The sequence below is a fragment of the Kogia breviceps genome, chromosome 1, assembly GCF_026419965.1.
Source record: "Kogia breviceps isolate mKogBre1 chromosome 1, mKogBre1 haplotype 1, whole genome shotgun sequence".
NCBI lineage: Eukaryota > Metazoa > Chordata > Mammalia > Artiodactyla > Physeteridae > Kogia > Kogia breviceps.
The window spans coordinates 193,628,736-193,654,779 of NC_081310.1; the positions used below are offsets into that span (position 1 = coordinate 193,628,736).

Here is a 26,044-nt window from a genome sequence, read left to right on the forward strand (position 1 = left end):
GCTTTCCCTGTCCGCTGCCCCCAGAAGCTCCCGCCTTGTCCCCTAAGAGACAACGGGATCCCTCCTTTTATGCCTTAGCATCAGCCTGCGGTAGGCTGTCCTGCGGCTCAAGAAGGCCTGTGTCTGATAGGACCAACCCCCCAGAGGCAAGGGAACTGGTCCTCATCCTTTATTTAGTTTATGTATTTAAGGCATTAACCTTCTGTTTATTTTTTTAATACATCTTTATTGGAGTATAATTGCTTTACAGTGTTGTGTTAGCTTCTGCTGTACCACAAAGTGAATCAGCTATACGTATATGTGGTCCTCATCCTTTCAATCCCAGGGCAGGGGCCCCTCTGCCAGCCCCAGACACAGGGCTTTGTGCCCCTACCCCTCACTCTTCTCCCTCGCAGCTCTCTGGTTTGTGGTTAAATATCTGAGGGGTTCTTTTATTAAAGATTTTCCCCACCTCGACTGTAAGGTCCATGTGGTCAGGTCTGGGTCTGTTTTTGCGTTTTCTTGGATGGCTGAGGCCTGGAACAGTGCCTGGCACATAGTAGGTGTTCAATCAATTGTTGTTGAGCAGACGACAGCTTCAGTGGGCATCCTCCTACTTATTGGATGTGAACATGACGAGAACAGGAGAGACTCACAGGAGAAGACGGCCACCAATGGTGGGCACTGGGGCAGCTTGATTTAAGGAGACTCAAACCCTGGCAGCATAGCACTGGAAGGAGGCAGAGCCCTGGACATCACGTTGTCCCCTGCCCCACTTTCCAGGGCATTGAATCAGTGTGCAGTGGTTTGCTCTAGGTCACCCAGGCAGGGCTGGAACCCAGACTCGGACGCTGGACTCTCCCCTCTAGGCCTGGTGCTCCTTCCTCTCCAAGTAGCACGCAGGTGGGTGACTGTGAAGGAGGGAGGACCCTGGTTGCCCAGGTGGCCTGGGGCTGGCTGCTTCTGTGGGTCAAATCTGCTTGCAGGAGAGGCTGTATCAGAGAGCGAGCATATACTCAGGAGCCATCAGCCTTGGGTGGGAATTCCAACTCTATCTCTCACAAGCTGTGTGACCTCAGGCCAGTCACTTCACGTCTCTGGGCTTGTTTTGTTAGCAGTGAAATGGGACAAAAACACTCCCTGCGAGAATTCCCAAGAATTCGTGGATGGGGCCTGGGACACAGCTCCCAAAGCACCTGGCTCTCATTGATTTCCTGGCTTCCAAGTGAAGGAGAAAGAAGCAAGGGCTCAGGGAACCTTTGTAGGTGACGGGGGCCCCTCTCCATGGGCTCCCCTCATTGTCCTCTGCCCCTCCTTAGCCAACCAAATGCCTGCACATCCTCACAGACCCCAAGCTAACTGCTGTGCCTGAGCTAATGAAGGCCATCTCATTAATGCATGGCAAAAGCTCATTAAGACCATGAGCTGTGGACTTCCCTGGTGGTGCAGTGGTAAGAATCCGCCTGCCACTGCAGGGGACACAGGTTCAAGCCCTGGTCCGGGAAGATCCCACATGCCATGGAGCAACTAAGCCCGTGCGCCACAACCACTGAGCCTGCGCTCTAGAGCCCACGAGCCACAGCTACCGAAGCCCGCGCGCCTGGAGCCCGTGCTCCGCAACACGAGAAGCCACCGTAATGAGAAGCCCGCGCACCACAACGAAGAGTAGCCCCCGCTCGCCACAACTAGAGAAAGCCTGCGCGCAGCAACAAAGACGCAACCCAGCCATAAATAAATAAATGAAGGAAGGAAGGAAGGGGGAGAGAGAGAGAGAGAGAGAAAAGAAAGAGAGAAAGAAAGAAAGAAAGAAACTTTCAGAAGGCCCCCTGCTGCCAACACCTTGCTTTGGAATTCCAGCCTCCAGAACTGTGAGAGAATAAATTCCTGTTATAAGCCACCCAGTTTAGGGCACTCTTACGGCAGCCCAAGCAGACTGATACAAACCCTGAGAAGGGCGTCTGGCACAGTAAGTGCTATGTGTCAACTTGTACCATTAATTGCGTGTTTGGTGATGCTCCCTGCATCCCTCCTGATGCTCCCTCAGCAAATACTGAGCACCTGCTGGGCGCCAGGCATGCACCAGGCGGGGACACGGCGTTGCGTGGCTGTCGTGCACGCCCAGCACCCCCGACCCCGGTCAATATTCACGGGTGACCAGGTGAGCGGACCTGGAGGCAACCCTCAGGGATGTCTTCCCCGCCCTAAGGGTTTAGTCCCAGCTCAGTCTGTGTCCAGCTTCCTAAAGCCCAAGGGCCAACGTCTGTCCCGAGGAAGAAGGTCACAGCACAATACCAGACGCGCCGAAGGGGCTGGTGAACGTCCCTGTGGGGAGCCAGACGGGCCCCCTCCCACGCTGCTCCCCCAGTGGTACCCAGCCTCCTCCTGAGCCTGCAGGGCACTCTGTGACCCTGCTCCCCAGAGGGTCTGGCACCTTCCACCACCCCACCTCCATCTCCTTCCAGGCCCGGTCCCAGCCCTCGTGCCAGGTTCCGGCCGGGGGCGGCATGCGAACACTTAGTTATTTCAATTTTAAGAATACAATGGAGCCAGCGATGCTTAAAATGCTCGTGTTAATGGCAGCGGTCTGCAGTTTCATTTCACTTTAATAAGAACCATCTGCTGTGAGCAGGCGGCAGGCACGGCCAGCTCCCCCTCCCAGGGGCTGCCCCCCTCCCCCAAATTCCACCCCCGGAGTCAGGTGGGGGAGGTAGGGGCTCAGATCTGTAAGCAAGGCTGTGCTGGGGCCCCATGGCTTCCAGAAAGCAGGAGCGCCTTGAGGCTGGGGCCAGGGGTGGGACATGCAGTACCCCAGGCCAGTTCCTCCGTGCTCCCTGGCCAGGACTAAAAGCCCTGGGGAAGATCACAGGACCACCCAGCACTGGCCGCTGTAAAACGGGCGGGGAGGAGGGGGCAGGGAGTGCGAGGCCCTGCCCTTGAACCCAGTGTGCTCTTCCTGCAAAGTCCCCGAGGGAGGCAGCTCTGGCTGTGCCGCTACAGGTCAGTCGCTTTGCCTCCTGATGCCTCAGTTTTCACATCTGTAGAATGGGGGAACTGTAACACCCACATCAGAAAGTTCCTGTGAGCACTGAGGCAGTGTGGGAGGGAAGCCCCACTGCAAAAATCACCCGACCCTCATGGTGACCAGGCACAGGAGGAAGGCTGGTCTCTTCCACCGCCAGGCATGGTCCAGGGCGGCTGCCGGCCCGGCCACCCAGCAGTGGCTGTGGCACTGTGACGAAGGCAGTGTGGGTCACACAGGCGAGCGACCTCCGGCCCAGGCCTGGGAACATAACTAGCTGTAGCCAAGCTGGGAACAAAGTGCCTCTGGGGTCAGAGAATGAGCATCTCGTCCCCCGCCCACCGGACCAAAGGTGTGCGAGGCTGGACGTGGTGCCAGGGCTACAGGGGGGTCCCACTGGGCAGGGGGATCTTATAGCCGCTCTGGAGGAGCAGCAGGCAGGCGCCCAGCCCCAGGGCCCCTGCCAGGAGCACGGCACCCAGGGCTTTGAGGAAGGAAGTCCTGGTCCGGGTGAAGGAGCCGGGCGCCATGATGCTGAGCAGCGCTGTGCTGACCGTGAGCGTGTAGAGGATGGAGACGCCGGTGCTGAGAGCGACGATCTTGCCGAACTTGGCAAACGGGGCGATGATGCAGAAGAAGAGGGGCACCGTGGCGATGACCGTGGTGAGGGCGCTGGAGACGATGGCCACGCCCACATGCCGCACGGCCTCCAGCGTCCGCCACTGGCGCTGCGAGCGGGCATCCTGGGTGTGGGTGAGAGAAAGCTGGGGCCCCAGACGCAGGAGGGGGTGCCTCCCTGCCTGGGGCTTTGGAATGGGGGCTGGGACCCTGGGTACACACGTCACGCTGTCCAAGGCCAGCCTTGCGCTCACGGGCTCCTCATCCCACCTCCGTAAATGGGGGTAATAAGAGCACCTGCGCCGTGGGGTTGGCGTGAGGCTGGAGCGGTTCCCCTGCGGCAGCTCGCGGTGCACAGCGCACAGCAGGGGCGTGTTAAACGTGGCTGTGGGGCTTCCCCGGTGGCGCAGTGGTTGGGAGTCCGCCTGCCGATGCAGGGGACGCGGGTTCGTGCCCCGGTCCGAGAAGATCCCACGTGCCGCGGAGCGGCTGGGCCCGTGAGCCGTGGCCGCTGAGCCTGCGCGTCCGGAGCCTGTGCTCCGCAATGGGAGAGGCCACAGCGGTGAGAGGCCCCCGTACCGCAAAAAAAAAAAAAAAAAAAAAAAAAAAAATGGCTGTGACAACCGGAACACTGATATTCTTCTGCACAGTAGGTCCTCAAACGTGTGAGCCGTGATTGGAACTGATTTCCTTCTTTTGACCAAGAGCAGCTAAATGTATAACCGATTTAATTTACATATTTATGAATGTTTCATACCAACACAATTCCAAACTAAGAAAAACCAAAAACTTGGAACTTCCCTGGTGGTGCAGTGGTTGAGAATCTGCCTGCCAATGCAGGGGACACGGGTTCGAGCCCTCACCCGGGAGGATCCCACATGCCGCGGAGCGGCTAGGCCCGTGCGCCACAACTGCTGAGCCTGCACTCTGGAGCCCGCGAGCCACAACTGCTGAGCCTGCGTGCCACAGCTACTGGGGCCTGTGTGCCTAGAGCCCATGCACCACGACGAGGAGTGGCCCCTGCTGGCCACAACTGGAGAAAGCCCACATGCAGTAACGAAGACCCAATGCAGCCAAAAATGATAAATAAATAAATAAATAAATATATTAAAAAAAAAAAAAAAGAAAAAAAAAAAAAGAAAAACCAAAAACTTTACGAGACCCAGAGCTAGTTTTGACACTGGTACACGGGCATGTCCGCCCTAAGCCACGAGGTCCAGTGGGGGCAGGGGTTGGTGGCCTCCAGGTCACGGCTAGAAGGGCTCAGACTTGCTCCCCGGGCTACAGAATGAGACTTAGACTCAGGGAACCGAGAAGCAGGAAGGGCCCTTGGACAGAGCCTGGGAGACAGAGGCTGGGGGTGGGTGGGTGACAGAGGCTGGGGGGGGTGGAGTTGACAGAGGCTGGGGGGTGGGTGGCCCACCCCACCCACCACCCACCACCCACAGCAATGCTTGCGTGGAGCTGCCTTAGAACCTGAGTCCCCTGGGCGTGGAGAATGGCCCTGGAAACGGAGCCTCCTGGAACGTATCCTGGCTGGGCATTGGGCACCAGGGGTGTCCAGCTACCCTTGGGGTCCTCACTGGCACCGAGGGGGGAGGAGATTTGCTGAAGAGTGGTGGGGCAGGCGGGGTGCTCACCTCGGCCTGGTGCGGGGGCAGGTTCTCTCCGGCCAGCAGGTAGCCCTCGACCAGGTGCATGCAGTAATCCGCAGAGGAGCCGACGAGGATGGACAGGGAAATGGCTTCCACGGCGCCCATCTCCCAGCCGCTCCAGTACATGATGGTCACCACGAGGCAGACGCTGCCTGCGGGCCACGGGAGGCGGCGGGGAGGCAGCTTGGACCTGGTCCCACCCATACGGTCCTGGAGGGCTGCTGGACAAACTCTAAGGGCCCCTGGGGAAGGTGGTAAAGTCTACGGTGGAGCCCCCAGCTCTGGTGACAGGTGCGATGAGGAGGGACGGGGCCAGAGAGAGCTGGGTTGCGGGGGGGCTGCTGAAAGAGGGGACAAGTGCAGCAACATGTCCCTGGGACGAGAGCTACCACCTGGTGACACCTGGCTCCCCCCGGGGAGCACGTGGTCCTATGAACGACTGTCACAGAGGCTCTTTTGGCTTGGGGTGGGGAGTCGGGAAACCTTCACCGAAAAGACGGGACAGTCGAGGGTGGAGAGAAACCTGCTGACCGAAAGCCACCAGCGAGACCCCTGCCCGCGCCCGGCCCCCGGGCCCCTTACCCAAAATGCTCAGCAGCACGGGCAGCAGCAGCAGCACGTGGGTGGTGAACACGGTCACCGCGGCCACGCAGATGAGCAAGGAGAGGGCCAGGCCATAGAGGGCGCTCTGCACCCCTGCAAGGGAGGGGAGAGGGCCCTCAGCTGGGCTGCACCGCGGGGCGCCCGCAGTCCCCTCCCCGCATGGATCAGAGGTACTGGGGTTATGCAGATGGGCCCCCGTCACCGCTAGCTGTGTCACTCTGGGCAAGCCACTTGACCTCTCTGAGCCCCCATTTCCTCATCTGTAAAATGGGGTAATGAGAGCACCTACTCCCTAGGCCTCGTTTGCAGTTTAGAGAGGTAACGTAGGTCAGGCCTCAGCCAGGGCTTGGCATCAAGAAGGGCTCCTAATGAGAGACCACCGCCATGAGGGTCATTCCCATTACTTTTTAGGTGGCCAAATTCAGGATCAGAGGATGTGGCCAGACGCCCCCAAGCAGGAGGGGACCCAACTTCTGGTCTCTGATCAGTGTCAGAGCCACTATGTCATCCCAGTTTCTCCAGGGCTCTCGGCCGGAACCGAGAAGACGAGTGTGGCTCAGACAGGCCAGGTCTCACCCTTCCTGCTCCAGGTCACCTCCCCGTGTCCCTGCTGCCACCGCCCACCCCAGCGGGACCCTGGGGGCGGGGGCGGCGGGGCTGGGCTGCCACTTGCCTATGATCTCCATGAAAATCTGCTTCCAGTGTTCACAGGTCTGGAAGCCGCGGCGCAGGGCTGAGCCCTCGGGGAGCGTCTTCAGCTGCTGCTGCAAGAAGCTCTCCCAGCGCAGGTAGTCCGAGTAGGTCTGGAAGGAGGACTTGCCCTTGTACGTGGTCTGCGGGGACATGAGCCAGTGAGACGGGCGGGCAGCTGTGGCCCATGCTGCTGCCCTGGTGATAGCTGGTCTGCTCTGTGACAGCTGCAGCTGGCCTTTGGCCACTTGCAAAGAGAGTGCGCTGTGTGAAGGGTGAGCCCATCTGAGATCACTTCCCAGCAGCCTCTGGGTGCACGTGTGACTCTCACTGCGGCGGCAGGTCCCCATTCAAGCAGAGTCCCCGTCCCTTTCCAACAGAACCACCACCTGCAACTTCCAGAGCCCCCCAGCTCCGCGTCCCACCCCCGGCCCACGCTGTCCCTGTGCCCTCTGCTTGCTCCCACCCCTCCTTCAAGCCTCATGAGGTTTCCGTCTCCTCTAGGAAGCCTTCCTGGATGCCCCAAGACGGTCATCTTCTGGGCTCTGCGAGTCCTCGGTGCTTCCCCATCAGAGTTCTTGCCACCGCCCGGCAACCTGCCCCTCCTCCCCTGGCTGGACCGTGTGTCCGGGAGGGCAGGTGACCTGTCTGGTTCACAGCGGCCAGCTCTGGAACTTTTATATATGCTACCTCGCTGGCCCAATTCCGCTCTCCCTGAGCACGAAGCAGTTTACAGCGTGTCTGTGTGCACGTGTGTGTCTGCGTGCTGCTGGGGGCCAGCTGGGAAGTGACGTCCCGTTGCGTGGAGGAGCCCGAGCAGGGATTCTCTCCTCCAACTGCCTGCGGCTGCGGCCCTTTTGAAAAGGGAGGGAAATTCAGACACCGGCTACAACACGGATGGATGTGAAGAACGCTGTGCTAAGTGAAACAAGCCAGTCACACGAAGAACAGTGCAGTGGGATTCCGCCTCTGGAGTCAATTCCATGGGGGCAGAAAGCAGAGTGGTGGCTCGAGGGGGTGCCTGGGGAGTCCGTGTTTAATGGGGGCAGTTTCAGGGTTGCAAGATAAGTTTTACAGATGGATGGTGGTGATAGTCGCACAACATTGTGACTATGCTTAACATTACTGAACTATACTTTTTTTTTTTTTTGCGGTACGCGGGCCTCTCACCGTTGTGGCCCCTCCCGTCGCGGAGCGCAGGCTCCGGACGCGCAGGCGCAGCGGCCACGGCTCACGGGCCCAGCCGCCCCGCGGCACGTGGGATCTTCCCGGACCGGGGCACGAACCCGCGTCCCCCGCATCGGCAGGCAGACTCTCAACCACTGCGCCACCAGGGAAGCCCTGAACTATACATTTTTAAATGGTTTAAATGGCCAATTTTATTATGTATATTTTACCACAATTTTAAAAAACTACGTGGGGCTTTGAAGTGGTGTCCGCGTTAGCCTGGGGCTCACTGAGGGCTTGGGGGGGTCTGGGTCCTCCTCGCGGTGGCCAGGGGTTTGGCTGCTCGTGCAGTGAGTGGCCCAGGTGGTGGGATAGAAAGTAGGGCTGGGGCCAAAGAACAAGAATCGCCCTCGTCATATGAATTCTCGTTCCCCAACACCTTCACGTGACTGACCTACCCTAGCTTCTCAATGACTGCCAGAGGGCGGGCAGGGAGCCGTGACCCTAATCTTTAGAGGAGGAACTGGAGGCTAGAGGGGACGAGCGTCTTGCTCAAGGACACAGAGCACAGCAGGATCAGAGCCGGGACTGGACCCCGGGGCTCAGCACGGAGGCAGCAGGGGCAGACCTGGCAAGTCTCTCAGTGTCACGTGCTAGGGCCAGGCCCGCAATGCCCAGGTCGGGGATGTGCGTGTGTGCACGTGTGTGTGCATGGGTGTCTCCTTGGCAGAGCCTAGGGGGTGAGAGAGGAAGCAGTGAAGTGTCAGATGGCTGGTCCCGTCCTCTGATCCCTCCTGGTGGGGGGGGGGGCCAGCACGGGGGCTCTGTGGTCCCAAACCTGCCCCCTCCCAGTGGCAGAGGGGAGTGTCCTGGACTGTCGCCTGCCCCTGTAAAACGATGTGGACCTCGGGCTGTCGGGGAGGGAGGGCGGTGGGAGGTGGGTGGCGTCCCGTGTGGCAGAAACGCCAAGCTTGGCGGTCAGACGGCCTGGTTTAGCACCTGACGCTGAAGCTCGCTGACCCCATGACCGTGGGCAAGCAGTTTCACCCCTCTTGGCCTCAGCCTCCCCTCTGAAGAACAGCCACTCTGCTCTGCTCTGGGATGAGGTCCGGGGATCCGTGGTGACACTGCACTCTGTGAGGTCAGCACACTGCCCTGCACCCGGTGGCCCACCCGGGGCTCACCGACTCGAAGGCCATGGAGATCCACTGCACTCGGCCATCCTTGACGCCCACGGCCCCGTGTGACAGCTGCCCTGGGAGCAGGTGGGGCTCAGGCAGCTCCTTGCACTCGGGGTGCAACATCTGCAGGAAGGAGGAGATGCTGTAGCCTGTGGGGAGAGGGGAGAGGTGGGTCGGGGAGGGGACCCGGGAAGGGAGCACCTCTTCCCCCCAGCCTGCCTGCGCGCGTGTACTTACCCATCCGGGTGTGTATGCGAGGGGCACGCACCCTTCCCCCAACCTCCTAGTTTAAAAAGTGTCTGGAACCACTGGCAATGCCAGCGGGAAACCTACAACACCCGTTAGCCGTCAGGGCAGAAACTGACATCCTGTGCCTTCTCAGGAAGAGCCCCGGCCTGACTCAGGTTATTATCTGGGCCGGCCCCCAGCCTCGCTCCCAGTTTTGGAAAAGCTCCTCCTGCAGGTGCGCCCCGCACACCGCACACCTCCCCACGCCCGTGCGGCTCTGCGCCGGTTCCCCTTTAGGCACGAGCCCGCTCTCATCTGGAAGATTCGCGCGCCTCCCACCCGAGTGTGGACACACATAAGCTTGGACACATGGCTGCAGACGCCCTCACGCCAGGCACACGTGCCCTTGGGGCTGTCCCCCTTCGGGTCCCCCGCACGCACCTGAGGGCAGGCACTGGGCCCCGCCCGGCTTCACCAGCTCCGAGTTCCCCGCGATGGCCTTGCAGAGGCGACACAGGTGCCCGATTTCTTTGAAGAGGTCAAAGCTGCTGTCGTAGATGACGCTGCCCTTTCCCAAGGAGACACACGCCAGCGCGACTGCTCAGTGAGTCGGGAACTCATTCCTGGGCCCCACCCCCGGGGAGGAACCTCCGGCAGCTCCCGCTACCGTCGTCGTCGCCAGCACTTGGGGCCCTCTGCCTGGTCACCCGCGGCCCTGCCCGAGCCTGCTCTGCCCTGCCCCCGGCCGCACCTCTGCCCCCCCCCGCAGGGCCCCCTCAGCCTCCCCTCTGTGATCTTACTCACAACGCGCTCAGCTGGGCGCCCTGCCTTCCCCTCTCCCTCGGCACAGACGAGTCCTGCGTCGGCCTCCTCTCCTCCCTGCCTCCCCACCCCTCCTCGGAACACCTGCGGACTCCCGGTCCAGACTGGACAGATCTCCTCTGACCCCACCTGGCTCCCGAATTACTTTCTGTCTGAAACCCTGTACACCCAGCCAGGCTGACTTCCCAAGGCAGGGGTCACGACCAAGGGTACCGACGTACGCGGTCCTTCCCACCAAGTCTCAGTACCCGCCAAGTGCCAGGCACAGACCTAGTCACACCTCCGTGTCAGCTCCTCTCCCCTCCAACGCCCAAGAGCCCAGCCCTGGCACAAACATGTACAAGGCGGGGAGACCACCCCGAGTGAGGGCACCATGGCCGAGGCACACAGCAAGGGCTGTGGGCACAGGGAGGGCCCCGTGCAGGAGGAGGAGGGCAGGGAGGCTTTGCACACCTGTACTGCCCTCACCTCCGTTCCACCCCCAACGATGCAGGGCCGCTGGCTCAGGCCCCACTGTACCCAGATTCCTGGGCGATTCTAAGAGCCCAACGCTGCTCAGTCCTCAAGAGAAATGGTGCCGCGTAGCGGAGCCCGTGGGCCAGGCGAGCAGCCAAGGAGCCGGGAGGGGGTGTGCGGAGCCGGGCCGGCGGGCCCTGGGCTGGCGCTGGCTTGCAAGCGTGGTGTGGCCCGGGCCCTCTGGCACCTGCCCAACGTGGGCACGCGTACCGGGTCTCCGATGACGTGGTTGTCCACCTGCCGCGTGCGGTCGATGCCGACGACGCCAAAGACCACGAAGACCATGGCCCCCGTGTCCACGAGCGGCCGCACTGCCGGCTTCCCGCAGCCCGCGTTCACGCAGGGGTTGAAGCCGGAGGTGGCAGAGGGGCGGGCCTTGGGTGCTGCGGAGGGAGTCACAGCTGTACGGGAAGGCGGGGCCCAGCCTCCCGAGGCCCCGCTGCGGCCTCCCCACCCCGCGTGTACCTTTCTCGCTGGGCACGTAGAAGAAGCCTTTGGTCGGCCCATCGGGGCTGGAGCCGAGCAGGCAGCCAGGAGGGGCCGCACACACACGCCCGTGGAAAGGGGGCTTGCGGGACTGGGCAAAGTACAGCTTCCTGTGGAGGCAAAGGAGGCGAGGTCAGGACTGAGGCCAGGAAGGCCAGGCGCAGTGGGGGAGGAGAGGCACAGGCGGCCGTGTGCAGGGGCTGGAAGAGCGCAGGGGACGGACTCGGGCTCCCCCCGCACAGGGATTTAATCTTAGGTTCAGGCCTGGGGTTTGGACACCTGTTGTAGTCCCGCCCCTGCCAAGGCCCACCCTGTGGTCCTGCCCAAGGCACTTCCCCTCTCTGCATGTGTCTCCTCGCCTGTGGCAGGAGGGGTGGAAGAGACCAGCAGCTTCCAAACGGTCCTCAAGGGGGCCCCAGGGCTAGCCTTGGGGGTCAGTGCTCAGAAGCCCCCTGTCCCACTTGAATCTGAACAGTGACAGAGCCTCAAGGGTCTGTTTGAGGAAAGGATTCCACGGTTAGCTTATTCACCACTGGACTTGATGTAGCTCAAGACTCTTTCTAGAATGTTCTAAGCTCAGCCAGGCAGCCTGACCCCAGGGGCTACTGTATATGTGCAGCGTGAGCCCGACCCTGGAGGGGAGACAGAGGGACCCCCCTCATCCCCCGAGCCGAGGTGTGCCAGGCCAGAAGGGCCCAGTGAGCCCATGTGGTCGTCCTCCTGTCCCAAGCCTCAGCCTCGTGCGGGTGCTCAATGTCCTGAGGCCAGGCCCTGTCAGAGACCATGGGCCCCTGGTGTCACCGGTGCAGGCCCCGCGCTGCTGCTCTCTGCACTACAGCAGCGGTGGGCTCTTCCTTTCAGAGCACGCACTGTAATTTGTAATGACCCTCTGCTTGACTTATTAGCTGCTGTCTCCCGAGGGCAGGGGTCACATCTGTCTTGTTTCCCACCCCCAGCACGAGCCCCGTGCCCGTTCACAGTGGGTGCTCAGTGTTAAATGAATGAATGGATGAGAGACAGGCCCTCGGCTGACACAGCCTCCATGGTCAGAACGTGGCAGGGGGAACCTGGGAAAAGATGGCCCCAGCTGGCTCAGAGAGCCCCGCGGCACAGAGTGCAGTGGATCGTTAGGTGTTCGTGGGCACTTGCTTCACGCCAGGCACTAGGTAGGGCGTGCGTATACAGCAGGTAAAGACAACAGACACGGGCTCTCTCCCATCACCTTACAGTCTGAGGGAGGGGGAACGTTAAATAATTTTTTTCTGAATTAACCGTGGGTACTGAGAGTGTGGAGAGTGCCTTGGAGAGGAATGCAGAATGTACTCATTCATTCATTCATTCATTCATTCATTCATTCACTCAGCAAGTGTTTCCTGAGCACCCGCTACACAGCACCAGGTGAGGGGATACAGCACAGAACAGTAAGCTGCTCACGGCGGGGTGCCTGCGTGCTCCTGAGCAAGGACAGCTAATAAGCCAGTAGGTCAGTATGATCCCAGGTGGTGGGAGAAGCCAGAAAGAGAGCAGCGGGGTGACGTATGGGGAGAGGCGGGTGTGGCTATTTTCATCGGGGAGGGCCGTCTGGTTAGGGAAACCTTGTTGGGGGTGGGTAGACATCTGGGTGAGGACCTGAATCTTGAGAACAAGTCAATCCCAGGAGGAGCTAGGGAAAAGCATCCCGGGCCCAGGGAACAGCAAGTGCAAAAGCTCCGAGTTGGGAACTGCTTGGCGTGCCGAGGGGCCAAGACAGCCGCCGCGCCTCCCGCGGGAGCCACCCAGAGGGGAGGCAGCAGATGGGGAAGCGAACGGCGGGCCTGGCGCCTTGGTGTCCCCCAATCCCCAGTCCCGGGCGAGGAACATCGGCACAGATGGGTAGAAACGGACAGGCGGTTCTTAAAGGTGTGGCGAGAGGGGCAAACAAGTGGGCCGGGCTGGTGGAAGCCAACTTATCTGCAAGGCTCTGTTACCGGCTGTACTGCTGCTCCTTGGCGGCCACGTAGAAGCTGAAGTCAAACTTCCAGCCCCGCTTGGTGTCGCAGGCCAAGGTCGTCACCATCCACTTGCCGGAGGGGCTCGCCGCCTGGAGCAGCCCTACTGTAGACATACAAGCGGTCAGCTTCTTGGTGAAGTTACCAAAAGGCGCTCTATACACCTAAGCAGTGGATTGACAGAGACAAGACAGGTGACTCTGGGAGGCTGCCCGGGCCTGGGCCCAGCCTCAGGCTCGGTCCCCTCCCTCCTTGGAGCGTTCCCCGCCGCCCGCCCCCAGTCCAGCCCCCAGAGTCAGGGGCTAGAGCCCTGGGCAGAGGCGCAGGAGGCCTGGGTTCAAGTTTAAAGACGGAGCAAATCCCTCCTACCTCTCTGAGCCTCAGTCCTTCCTTCAACTGAGGATCAACTCCAAGCCAGGCCCTGAGCTGGGCTCTGAGGATACGGCTGGGAGCCAGACGGCCTTGGTCCCTGCCCTCCTGGAGCTGCCAGTTACGATGGTTTCAGATTCTTTTAAGGGCCTTGAATTAAACATTAGGACGATAAGGCACAGGATGAATGGGGCAGTGGAAGAGGAGGCCAAACTGATAAGGATGGCCAGGATAGGGTCCTAGGAGGAGGTGACCTTTAGGCTGAGATCTGCACGGGGAGCCAGCCATGCATGAAGCTGGAAGGAAAGCCCTCCAGGCAGTGAGAACCGCAGTGCAAAGGTCAGAGCCAGGGAACGCCTCACACACCCCATCTTTCGAATGGAAATATAAACCCCAAACAAATGAGCTGACATGTGTAACTGTCACCCTGGAGGTGAAACATGTTAAAGAGACACAAATGATTCTTGAGAGGGAAAAATCAGAGGCCTGGGTTGGCCCTGGGAACCCCTTTTCTGGGGCGCTAGAACAGACGGCTGAGAACAACAATCTAACTAACAGCTCCCATTTTACTGAGCACTTACTACGTTCCAGATGTTACAGAACGCACAGGCCTTGCCTCATGTACCTCCAACATCCCTGGCTGGTACCTTTCATGTCCCCGTATCACAGATAAGGAAACTGAGGCTCAGAGAGATTACATAATCTTCCCAAAGACATACAGGTTATAAATGGCAGAGCCAGGACTCGAACCCAGGCCTGGCTGGCTCGGCAGACCGTGCTCTCACCACTGCTGCAGGCCTGGCTGACGGTGGGAGAGGGCCCTCGACTGCCCGGAGCAGCTCCAGGCTCGCAGGCCCTGCCCCCACCCCCATGTGGCCAGTGCCCACCAGTGTGGCATTGAGGGCCCCCTCCCCTGGTAGGGGCAGCTCACTTAACGACAGCCAGGCTCACCTGGAAGGAGGGCACCTCCCCGTCCCCAGAGGACACGGTCTGCCAAGGGCCAGGCAGGCTGGCGTTGAGGGAGAACCTGTAGACAGCCGGGTGGCCTTTGCTCTTCACCTTGGAGATGTACACAGTGCCTGGGGAGTCTAGGGACAAACGAGGGGTGGAGGAGGAGGGACAATCACCTCGACTGGCTTCCCCCAACCCTGCAACAGCCCAGCCTCGGCTCTGTTGACTGAGGAGTGGAGCCTGACCTTGCGGTCATCTCTGAATGGTGGCTCTGTTCCTCTCTACTGGACCGAGCCCATGGCAATGATGGGGGATGGGTTGTTGGTAGTGGACACTGGATGGGGTGGAGGTATAGATGGAGGGGAGGTGGTGGTGGACACGGGATGGGGTGGAGCTATAGATGGAGGGGAGGTGGTGGTGGACACAGGATGGGGTGGAGGTATAGATGGAGGGGAGGTGGTGGTGGACACGGGATGGGGTGGAGGTATAGATGGAGGGGGAGGCGGTGGTGGACACGGGATGGGGTGGAGGTATAGATGGAGGGGAGGTGGTGGTGGACACTGGATGGGGTGGAGGTATAGATGGAGGGGGAGGCGGTGGTGGACACGGGATGGGGTGGAGGTATAGATGGAGGGGAGGTGGTGGTGGACACGGGATGGGGTGGAGCTATAGATGGAGGGGTAGGTGGTGGTGGACACTGGATGGGGTGGAGGTATAGATGGAGGGGAGGTGGTGGTGGACACGGGATGGGGTGGAGGTATAGATGGAGGGGTAGGTGGTGGTGGACACTGGATGGGGTGGAGGTATAGATGGAGGGGAGGTGGTGGTGGACACTGGATGGGGTGGAGGTATAGATGGAGGGGAGGTGGTGGTGGACGCTGGATGGGGTGGAGGCATAGATGGAGGGGAGGTGGTGGTGGCCACTGGATGGGGTGGAGGTAGAGATGGAGGGGTAGGTGGTGGTGGCCACTGGATGGGGTGGAGGTATAGATGGAGGGGAGGTGGTGGTGGACACTGGATGGGGTGGAGGTATAGATGGAGGGGAGGTGGTGGTGGACACGGGATGGGGTGGAGGTATAGATGGAGGGGAGGTGGTGGTGGACGCTGGATGGGGTGGAGGCATAGATGGAGGGGAGGTGGTGGTGGCCACTGGATGGGGTGGAGGTAGAGATGGAGGGGTAGGTGGTGGTGGCCACTGGATGGGGTGGAGGTATAGATGGAGGGGAGGTGGTGGTGGACACTGGATGGGGTGGAGGCATAGATGGAGGGGAGGTGGTGGTGGCCACTGGATGGGGTGGAGGTAGAGATGGAGGGGAGGTGGTGGTGGCCACTGGATGGGGTGGAGGCATAGATGGAGGGGAGGTGGTGGTGGACACTGGATGGGGTGGAGGTATAGATGGAGGGAGACGTGGTGGTGGACGCTGGATGGGGTGGAGGCACCGGTAGAGGGAATGACAGTGATGTCAGAGCCATGGTGTGACGTGCCAGAAGGGACTAGGGTAGTGGAAGTGACGCCGATAACGACGCCCCAGGCATGGCGTGAACGGTGTGGCTGTGTTGCTGGTGAGGACGGTGGGCACAGAGGGGTGACGGTGGCCGTATGGTGACAAGGACTCGCAGAACTGCCCCATGTGGGGGGGGGTTTACTCCCACATGCATCCTGGCATCCCACATGTGATGGAGACCCCAGCAGGGATAAGCCGGCCTCCAGTGTTCAGGACGCCCCTGCCCTCCCCCAGACACTCAGGATGGATTTGGCACACAAGGCAGGTGCACAGTGCACCACAAGCCAGGCCGGTTGGTGGCAAGAAGGGATCGCCCTGCTCTGGCTGAGGAGAGCGGGTGGCGCGACGGGCAAGGGCCCAGGTTCACCCCCACACCGACCCTTCCACGGTGACCCAAGACCACAGGCTTTTGTTCCCAAAGGAGAATCAAACCATGGATTTAAAGTGCTCTCCCCACAGGGCCCCTGCACCCTGGTACCAGGACCTCCCACGGCCCCACCCAGCCAGTGCACACTCCCCACTGACCCTGTAGGGCGGCCTCAGGCCGGCCGGCCCAAGACAGCCCAGAGCCCCGCTTCTTCTCCAGGGACGTCCGGATGTTGTTCTGCAGGCTGTGGGGCTTCTCCTGGAACAGACCTACCCCCCACCCCCGGCACCGTGTCAGACAGCAGGGCCTCTCTGGCTGGGCCCGGCCAAGGCTGGGACAGAGACGACCTGGGGGGACATGGGCCCCAGGGCCCTCAGCTTGGGAAGGGGTGGTGTCAGGGGTCCGAAAGAAACTAGATGGAACTGAAGAAAGGCCAAATGCTGAATTTACAAGAATCTTAAGGCAAAGGAAAGGAAGCTGCCACAGCCCCATCCAGAGAAAGACACTCGCAGCGTACCCTACTCACCCTCACCACGCCTCACTTCCCTCCTCTGTCAAATGGGACGACCCCCAGGGGGTACCCTCCAGAGGGACAAAAGGAGATGCTGCGTCTCATGCGCTTAGCAACGTGTCTGGCTTGTGATGAATTCTTGACAAACAGGAATAATTAGACATGGCATGTTATCAACTAGCAGAGATAGGGGAGACCTCCTGTTTTGCCCCAAGCAAGCAGGGGTTCAGGGAGGTTTCAGGACCTTCAGGGGAAGTGAGAGTCAGAGCCCCATCAGGATGGGCCTTGTCTGCCCCTAAAAAGCCGAAAAGCTTTTTTGCTACAGCCCGAAGGGCCCCTTTAAGAGGCAGTTCAGAGGCTAAGAGATACAAGGGGCTGGGGCTGGACTCTGGCTGGGGTCCTGGCCCTTCTCCAGATGTTTCCAGGAACTTCGGGATCATCTCAGGGTTTGTCCATCTGTGAAGTGGGAGCAGACAGTCCCTGAGCGATGGCGGGAGGCCTTGCGGCGGCGGCACTGACATTGGGGCGAAATTCGATGCCCAGGCAGGTGGGAGAGGAGCAGGGACGTGGCCAGTCAAGGAGGGGCTCCTCGGGCACCTCTCTGAGCTGCAGCCAACTGTCACGCACTTGGCTAACGCCATTTACCGAGGGGAAGGCCAAGTTAATCTGAACACCACCCTAATCACATGAAGGCAATTAACAGCAGTCAGTGGGTCTTCCCCCAGGAGCTGGAAGCACTCACCCAAGCGTCTTCTCATTTGGTTTCTAACGACCGGGCAAAGCTGTATGACCTTGGGTCGACTTCCCCCGCCCCCAACTCCAACCTCAGGCTCCCCTCTGTAGACGAGAGCCTGGATCAGACCAACTCTAAGGCAAGCAGACATCTTTATCTCACCTCTTAGCTCATCCCCGGCACACGCTCCGCCACCAAGTCGTGTGGGTTTCACCTCCTAAAAACCTCTTGCCTTCACTGTCACCATCAGCCACACCGGCTCCAGCCCCCACTGTCTCTTGTCTAGGTGACTGCACGAGACTCCCACCTGGGCACCCAGCCGCGCTCCACGCTGGCCCTCCGACCACACGGCAGCTGGCCCTTCTCCGCTTAGAGCCCTCCACTAGCTTCCAGTGCCAATTACAATACAATCCGGACTCCTCACCGTACCCCAGCGGGCCCTGGCCCAGCGCATCTGGCTAGCCTTAGCCCCCGCAACTACCTCCATCAGTCTTGGCCCTGGTCTTTCCCACTCCCCTGCTCCCCTCTGCCTAGACGGCTTCCCTCCTCTCCTGTCCCAGCTTGGCCGACTCCTTCCCTCCCTGCCCCCAACCCAGGCGGGCTAAGTCTGGCCTTAGACATGCCCTCCTCCGGGAAGAAGGCTTCCGTGATGCTGCGCTCCCCGGTCACCCCCCTTTTACTCCACCACAGCTCAGATCTACTATTATATGGCCCGCTCCAGCAGTGGAGCGAACCCCATGAGCTCGAGAAGCCTGTCCTGCCCACTGCGGCCTCCCCAGCACCAGCACAGCTGGCACCCAGGAAGTATTCGTTTAATGAAACGTGAAAACACCGAGGCTTAGAGGTGGAGTGATTTGCCTGAGGTCATACTGTGACGGGGACCCTGGGTCGCACATCTCTCGTCTTGGAGACGCGGACGCCAGAGGGGCCCACAGGGGACACCCTGGCGGGAAACCCTCACCTGAACAGGTGATGCAGGAGATGCCCTCGGCGCTCAAGTTGTACTTGAGGTCCAGCAGCACCTGGATGTTGGTATCCGGCCGGAAGAGCAGCGGGGCCCGGCTGGCAGGGCGGAGCCGGCTGGCGAACACCAGGGACAGGATGAGGATGGAGACAAAGAGCCCTGCGAGGAAAGGATGCTGCGCTAGGCAGGGCCGGGGCCGGGGGTGGGGTGGGGGGGCATTCACAGCCGGGGCTTCCAGAGCCCTGGGAAAGAGCTGCTCCCTCTACGGGGACGGGAGGGGGAAGGGGGGGCAGGTATCCCAAGGGAGCGGGCAAAGGCCCAGCGTGCCAGCCTGTGGGTGAGGCCGCTAGCGATCCGTCCCTTGGAGGTAGGGGCCGGTTGTTACATGCGTCATTGGTGGTCAGACTATAAGCTATAAGCTCCCATTCCTGGACGAGAACCAGCCACCATCTTAGAGCCCTTAACAGTTTATAAACAGCCAGCATATCCACTTGATCTTACACAGACCTAAATACAGTCAGGGATGAGAATGATGATAGTAATAATAATAGTAGCACTTGACTTTCATTGAGCACTTACTACATGCCTTGCACTGGGCTAAATTCTTTACATACACTGTGGCTTTCCTCCCAACTGCCTCAGTAGGTAAGATACTACTCTTATCCTCACTTACAGGACCGGAAACGGAGGCTCAGACTAACTAGCGCAGTCAAGGTGACACCGCTAGTACACGGCAGAATTAGGGTTCCAACTTAGCCAAGCTGGTCTAAATCCAGAGCCCAAGCACTGGGCGCTCGGCTCTGCTGCCCAGCCTCATGACCGGCACACAGTAGGTGCTCAATAAGCAACAGCTATCGCGGAACCAGCTTTATTCTACGCGGGAAGGGGGTAAAGCTCCGAGAGAGCGAGGGACACCAGCCCAGGTTTCTGACCTCTAGCTCATTTGGGGAACAGGGGCGGGCTCCTAATGCCTGCACGTTCTTTGCATGGGGGTGGGGCCTGTCCCCCACGCCTTAGGCACTGGGAGAAGCTGCGAGATGGGGGAAAGGAGAGTGGAGAGCCCACTTACCCACAATCACCCAACGGCTCTTGACGGCCGACCACAGGACCCAGTGGTGCAGCAGCTCCTGCAGCTGGGCGATGAGCTGCCCCTGGCTGCCCCCATCGGGGGCTGGCTGCAGGCCCTTGGGGGGCACAGACACCAGGGACGCGTCTCCCAGCTCCAGCGACGCTGCCGGGACAGAGCAGCGGCCTGTCAGAGGGCTGGCCCAGAAGTGGGTCAGAGCCCCCCACCCCCCCCGGTCCCTGCCCTCTCCAGGGAAGCCCAAACGCTCGATGGGGATCTCGTCCTCTGCCCCCGCCCCAGAACCAGCCTGTCCTCATACCAGCTCGCCAAGGGCTACTTCCCCTGGCTCCTGGCAGGCTCAGCGGGACAGGCCCTCACCTGGCTCCTCCTCCACATTGAGCAAGGGGATGTCGTCATCCAGGTAGGACATGGGGCCCCGAGCAGGGCTGCCCCCAGCCCGCTCAGCAGCAGCAGCCACGTCCCCGGGGAAGTGCAGGGAGCTCCTGCAGCCGCATTTCTGGTGGCAGCTGTGGAGACAGTGGGAGGAGGGGGCGAGTCCTGGGTGTCCAGGGAAGTGGGGGAAGGTCCCGGCTACATGTGAACCCAGGTATCGCACTGCTGCCGACAGCTCACACAGGACACGCGTCACGGGCCTCCAGGGGCCTGCGCCTGAGTTCTCTCTAGCGCCATCTCCCCCTGGGGCCCTTGGGTGCCACTCTTCCTCTGGGGACACAGATGGTGACAGCGGCCATTACCCAGGGAGAGGGGATGATGACTCACAGCTGCCCGAGCATCAGGGCGACCAAAGCAGGGGAATCACGTCTCCCCCATCGTGGGTCCCCAGGGCCCTGACACCAGGAGGACGGGGAAGCGGGGCTGGGCTGAGGACGTAGCTGAGGCCTCGGCTGGAGTGAATGTGAGGGAGACAAGCTCACCCCAGGGACTGGGGACACGAACAATGCACACGGGGGATGTGCCAGGAATACTACATGCCAGGCAGTGAGTAAGAGTCTCTCATTAATCCTCACGGGGTTACATGTACCCATTTTATAGAACAGGAAGCTGAGATGCAGAGAGCTTAGGTAACACGTTTAAGGGTCCGCAGCCGCCAGGCAAAGAGGCTGAGGCTGGAGCCCAGGACTGGGAAGACTGCTGCGTCCACTGCCCCAGACTGGGGGGTGGGACAGGGCGGGCTTAGTTGGTGTCTCTGTAGAGATTAGAAACAAGGAGCCCTTTACCCAAGACACTTTGCTTCTATGTCACAAAACCGTCATAGAAATAGTCAAATCTGAACGTCTGTAGTGCAGACCGCCGTGCCTCAGCCAGATGCCCTTGTGCAGTGCACAACCCGTACCACCATACACGGTGGCCCTGAAGCAGGGGGCGTGTGGGGGAGAGCTGGGGAGTGCCTCCCCGGCCCGAGTCTGACCTCCTTGCGGCCCCTCCTTGGCTCACCATGGTCAGGTGGACACTGCCATGGACCCCTGACAGTCCTGCCCTTGCATGGCCTGCCCCAAGCCCAGACCCTCCGTCATTCCTCAGGACTCCCAACCCAGGCAGCCACCCAGGCTGGATCCCATTTGGTCACTGTTCCCCCCACCCCAACCCACCACTGACCACCTGGCTCACGAGACCCCAACCCCTAGACCTTCAGCAGCGGCTCTGGGCTGATCCATTCAACTCTGCATACCACTCACTGCACCTAAATATTGTTCCTCCCCCAAGATGAGAACCTTGAGGACATTTAACGTGGCGGCTAAGAGCATGGGATCCGGAGTCAGGTTATGTGGTCTAAATCTCAGCTCCACTGCCTATTAAATGGGTAACCTTGAGAAAGTCGCCCAACTGCTCCAAGCCCCTGTTTCCTTGTCTATAAAATGGGTGAAATAAGAGGACCCAGCTGCCAGGGTCCCTGGGGAGGGTGGCAGTAAGATCTCGTACAAAAGCTCATTGCCCACTTCCTGGCACATAGTAGGTGATCAGATGTAACTACTGGGCAGGATTCTCTTCCTCCTCTGCTCCCCCAGTAATGCCCAGCATAGGACTGGGCATACAGAAGGTGCTCAGTGGGGAATCACGAGGCTCTTGGGAGATAGGAGGGTGTGCTGAACGGCCCCCCAAGGGCCTGCTATGGATATGCTGAGAGGAGGACACGACCCCGTGCCTGGCTCACCTGGTCCGGCAGGCACTCTCCAGCGGTGCCATATAAAGGCTCCAGATGCCCAGGGCAGCAGGCATGGTGAAGAGCACAGCCAGCCAGCAGCAGGACACGATGAGAGACATGAAGAGGCCAAAGTCGTGGACGGCCGGGATCTGGCAATGGGGAAGTAGAGGGGGGCTGTGGGACTCTCAGGCCTGGAGCCCAGGGAGCCCGGGGACTCTGCAGCGAGGCACTCAGGACCCCCGACCACCCTCAGACCGAGGCAGGATGAGGAGGCCAGGGCTGCTGGAACAGAGGCCCTGGCCTAGGAGGACGTCAGAGGGCCGGGCTGGTGCCAGGGGCAGGGCAGGGGAGGGAGAGTCCCACCCCTGGTCCACGCTGCAGCCCTCTGCGTGGAACAGCGCTCAGTACAGAGCAAGCGCTCCATAACTGTCTTTACGTGAAGGACAAAGGAAGACATGCCCTGTTGGAGCCGGCCACGTGTCAGCGAGGGGGGAGCGAGGGAAAGCTGCTGTGTTGGCAATAGGGAGGCTGGGTGTGCTCCCTAAGGAGGAGCTGTAGCCAACAAGCAGACAGGCCTTCACTGTTTGTGAAACACTCTCACAATCATCTCATGTCAGTCCCTGATGATCCACACACGAGGAAAGCGAGGCTCAGAGAGGTTAAACAACCTGCTGAAGGTCACACAGCCAGAAAATGGCAGAGGTGGGATGTGAACCCAGCTCTGCCTGTTTTCTGGATGTGGTTCTCTAGGAAGGCCTGGAGAATCCCAAAGCACCTAGTGGTTTCCAGACGGGATCCTCAGCCCGGGTCATAAGACCTCTCAGATTCAGGCAGGTTCACTGTCCTACAGGCTCTGTTGGCACCAAGGACCTGGCCTAAGATCCTTCTCCTGAGCCCCGCTCAGATGTGAAGGAGCGTGGGGTCAGCGAGAGAAAAGTGAGTGTGAAGCATGACCATGTGGTGTGAAGCCAGTGGGTGGAGAGGGCCCTGGGCCCCGGTCAGGAGACACGGGCAGGCTCACCACTTACCAGCTCGGGGACCTTCGGAAATTGCCAAACGCCCTTCAGGACAGAGGTTGGATTATTAACGAGCATCAATAAGAAACACTATTTGTATGATTATAATTCTCCCATTTGTTAAGTTCTGGTAATGATGATTAGTAGCAAAAATGGACTCTAAGAGGGGGAGGGGTAAATTGGGGGATTGGGAGTGACATATATATACTACTATATATAAAACACATAACTAATAAGGACCTCCTGTCTAGCACAAGGAACTCTACTGAATACTCCGTAATGGCCTATATGGGAAAAGAACCTAAAAAAGAGTGGATATATGTAAATGTATAATGAATCACTTTGCTGTACACCTGAAACTAACACAACACTGTACATCAACTATACGCCATTAAAAAAATTTTTTTTAATGAGAAGAAAATGGACTCTAGGGACGTGGCAGGAACCCTGAGGCAGAGACTGCGTGGCCCCAAGAGAAGGGGCGGGTGGGAAGAGCAGAGACCGGGGGCCAGGTGTGCACGGGAGAGACAGGGAGGTCAGGTCGGGGTGGGGGGGCGAGGGCGGGCTCCCACCTGGGAGAAGACGTTAGCTGCATAGGCGGCAGCCGTGGTCAGGGAGGTGAAGAAGGTGGCCTTGCCCGCCGTCTGGATGGTGTGGATCATCCGCAGCTGCGGGTCTTCCAGGTGGGTGGCCTGGCGGTAGGTGTTGATGAATACAAAGACGTCGTCCACGCCTATGGGAGGGAGCCCCGGGCCAGCGGGGCCCAGGATCACTCTGCTGTATCCCTGCTCAGACCCAACCTGGGCCAGGAACCCAAGCCCCACCCTCCATATGCTCCTTGCTCCTCACCCCTGCCCCCACCAGAACCAGGCCCTTTCCTCCAAATCTTAGCCCCCTTCCCACCATTCTTAATCTCCGCCCAGAAGAGCTACACACTCCTGCCACCCCTCGGGGGCTCCACCCATCATATGCCAAGGATCACCCACCACTCATATTCTACCCACCCACCACCGCAATTCCAAGGCTCCGAGGTCTGAAAGGGGACTTTTTGGAGCCCCCCATGGAAGCCAGGCTTTGCCTCCTGGAAGAAGGCCCTTTTGGGGACAGAGTTCCCAAGGCCCATTACCATGGCAACAGAGGCAACTCACCAATGCCCACTATCACAAAGGCAGCCACCCCGTTGAGGATGCCCAGGTACTGGATACCAAAGACCACATGGTACAGGAAGAGTGCCACCAGGCAGCTGAGGCCGATGCTGGCAATTCCGAAGAAGGACAGGAACACTGGGCAGGGCAAGAGGCACAGGGGACGGATAGAGTCGGGGGACCCAGAGGAACACACCTCTTCAGTGTCCCTGGCCCCTGCTGGGTCCTGCCTCACACCCCCCCCAACCCCAGGGAGTACCTCTACCACCCCATCTGAACCCAGCACAGTTTTCTGCACCCAGAGAAGGGGCTGGGCAGGAGGCCTGAGTGGCAAATGAAGCCATTTTTGAGTAAGTCAAGTTGTTTATGGGCCCTCAGCTTTGCAGAACTTGTCTCAAGTGCTGGTGGGGAATTATTATATATTTACATCTGTCACCCCAGTAGACTAGAGGTTCCATGGGGGTAGGAAGTGTGTCTGTGATGTTCACCATGCATCTGGATCCCTGGCACCTTAGAGCATCTGGCACATAGTTGGTGCCCAATTAATATCTGTTACGTGGATGAATGAATGTCTTTTCCATTTTTGAAGGTATGACCAATCTCTCATTCACTTGAGCAACAGAGAGTACCTACTGTATATGCCGAAAGAAGCAGCTAGGGTATATGGGGAGATGGTGGTGGAAAAGTAAACTGGGGGACTAAGGGCAGCTGACTGGGACTATAGAACAGGCTACAGAATAATTCATAAGGTGTCCAATACTCCAGACTCCCCAAAACTTATCAGCGAGTTTATCGGCAAGAAAAAGATGGTCAAAGGGAAAAAGGTTCAACTGTGGGAGGTCATGGGGATGGGGGCCCTTGGGCATGGCCCAACCTGCCTCTGAACCTCAGTCTACCTGCCTGGGGTTAGAAGGTGATGTCTGAGCACCCCTCCCCCCACCAGTTCTGACATAGTGGATTCAAGACCATTTCTGGCATTCCTGAGCAGGAAGGCTTTGTCCAGAGAGAAGCACACTGGAAGAAGAGAAGGGGCTGGCTCCACGTGGGGCTTTTGAAGAAACCCTACCTGAGCAGGAGGTGAGAATGTAGACGAGGGCGGCAATGCAGCTGCTGCTGATGAAGGCCAGGAGCATGTCATTGTTGAAGGTTCTGCGAACCTCATAATCAAAGAGGTCCGTCCCCCCATACAGAACCTGCACTTTGCTGAAGAAGGGAGGACACAGAGAGAGGAAAGATGGAGTGGATCAGAGATAGAGGAGGACTGGGAGGCATCCATCTCACCAGTGTCTCTTTACCTTGGCTGTACATTATGATCACCTGGGGGACTTCCAAAAATCCTGATGTCCAGGCCATACTCTAGACAAATGAAATCAGAATGTCTGGGGTGGGACTGAATTATCAGTGAGGTTGAGACCACTGCTCTACACAAATAATAATCAATTATAGCCAAATTCTATGTCATCTTCCAATTCTCAATTATTCACAGCAAAATTCTAAATTCAAACCAGCTTCCAGATACTGTTTTACACGCTAGTGCACATTTAACAGCAGTTATTCTTAATGAGAAAAACTTAACCAAGCTGGTCAAGTTGAGTTTTAAAATACAAAAAGGAGTGAGATCTGCTTCTGGCCAAGATGGAGTAACAAGATGAAATCTAGGTTTACCTTCCCAGTGAAACTAATGAAAAACGTAAGAAAATACATGAGACATGAGATAACAAAAAATGGTGATCTCTGAGAGGTGAGAAACAAAATGGACCCTATGCTTACCCTGACTTACTGGCTTGAGAGAGTTTCCAGGCTTCACTGCAGCCTAATATATGGGTTAGTGACTTCTCAAAAGAGGCTGAACGTTTTCCAAACTTGATGAAAACTATAAACCCATTGATTCAAAAGGCTCAAGCAATGGACCTTAAGCCCCCCAAAACCATGAATAAAACAACAACAATTCACATCATAATCAAATTGCTCAAAATCAGTGACCAAGATAAAATCTTAAAAGCAGCCTGAGGGAAAAGATGCATTACACACAGAGGAACAAAAATAAGGATGACAGCAGATTTCTCTTCAGAAACAAAGCAAGTGAGAAGACGATGGAGCAAGGTCCTTTACCAACTGGGGAAAAAGTCAACCCAGAATTCTATATCTTGAACAATATATTTCAAAAACAAAGGCAAAATAAAGACTTTTTCAGTATACAAAAGCTGAAAGGGGGCTTCCCTGGTGGCACAGTGGTTAAGAATCCGCCTGCTGATGCAGGGGACACAGGTTCGAGCCCTGGTCCAGGAAGATCCCACATGC

At 58.8% G+C, this 26,044-nt stretch overlaps 1 protein-coding gene across 2 annotated transcripts in view; it reads right to left on the bottom strand.

Annotated features, from left to right (window-relative positions):
- Positions 1-2,532: 2,532 nt before the first annotated feature.
- Positions 2,533-26,044, bottom strand: part of DISP3 (dispatched RND transporter family member 3) — a 54,247-nt gene continuing 30,735 nt past the window's right edge. For both annotated transcript variants that reach the window (XM_059041768.2, XM_067017493.1), the window contains 18 exons: positions 24,810-24,946; positions 23,747-23,881; positions 23,171-23,331; positions 21,592-21,731; positions 19,797-19,945; positions 19,422-19,583; positions 18,350-18,511; positions 16,303-16,413; positions 14,273-14,409; positions 12,932-13,116; positions 10,944-11,074; positions 10,689-10,861; positions 9,582-9,708; positions 8,916-9,061; positions 6,548-6,707; positions 5,854-5,967; positions 5,257-5,423; positions 2,533-3,741 (listed from right to left, as the gene is read on the bottom strand). In XM_059041768.2, the coding sequence (XP_058897751.1) occupies positions 3,379-3,741; positions 5,257-5,423; positions 5,854-5,967; positions 6,548-6,707; positions 8,916-9,061; positions 9,582-9,708; positions 10,689-10,861; positions 10,944-11,074; positions 12,932-13,116; positions 14,273-14,409; positions 16,303-16,413; positions 18,350-18,511; positions 19,422-19,583; positions 19,797-19,945; positions 21,592-21,731; positions 23,171-23,331; positions 23,747-23,881; positions 24,810-24,946 (2,860 nt within the window). In that variant the 3' untranslated portion in view covers positions 2,533-3,378. The remainder of the gene's footprint in view (positions 3,742-5,256; positions 5,424-5,853; positions 5,968-6,547; positions 6,708-8,915; positions 9,062-9,581; positions 9,709-10,688; positions 10,862-10,943; positions 11,075-12,931; positions 13,117-14,272; positions 14,410-16,302; positions 16,414-18,349; positions 18,512-19,421; positions 19,584-19,796; positions 19,946-21,591; positions 21,732-23,170; positions 23,332-23,746; positions 23,882-24,809; positions 24,947-26,044) is intronic.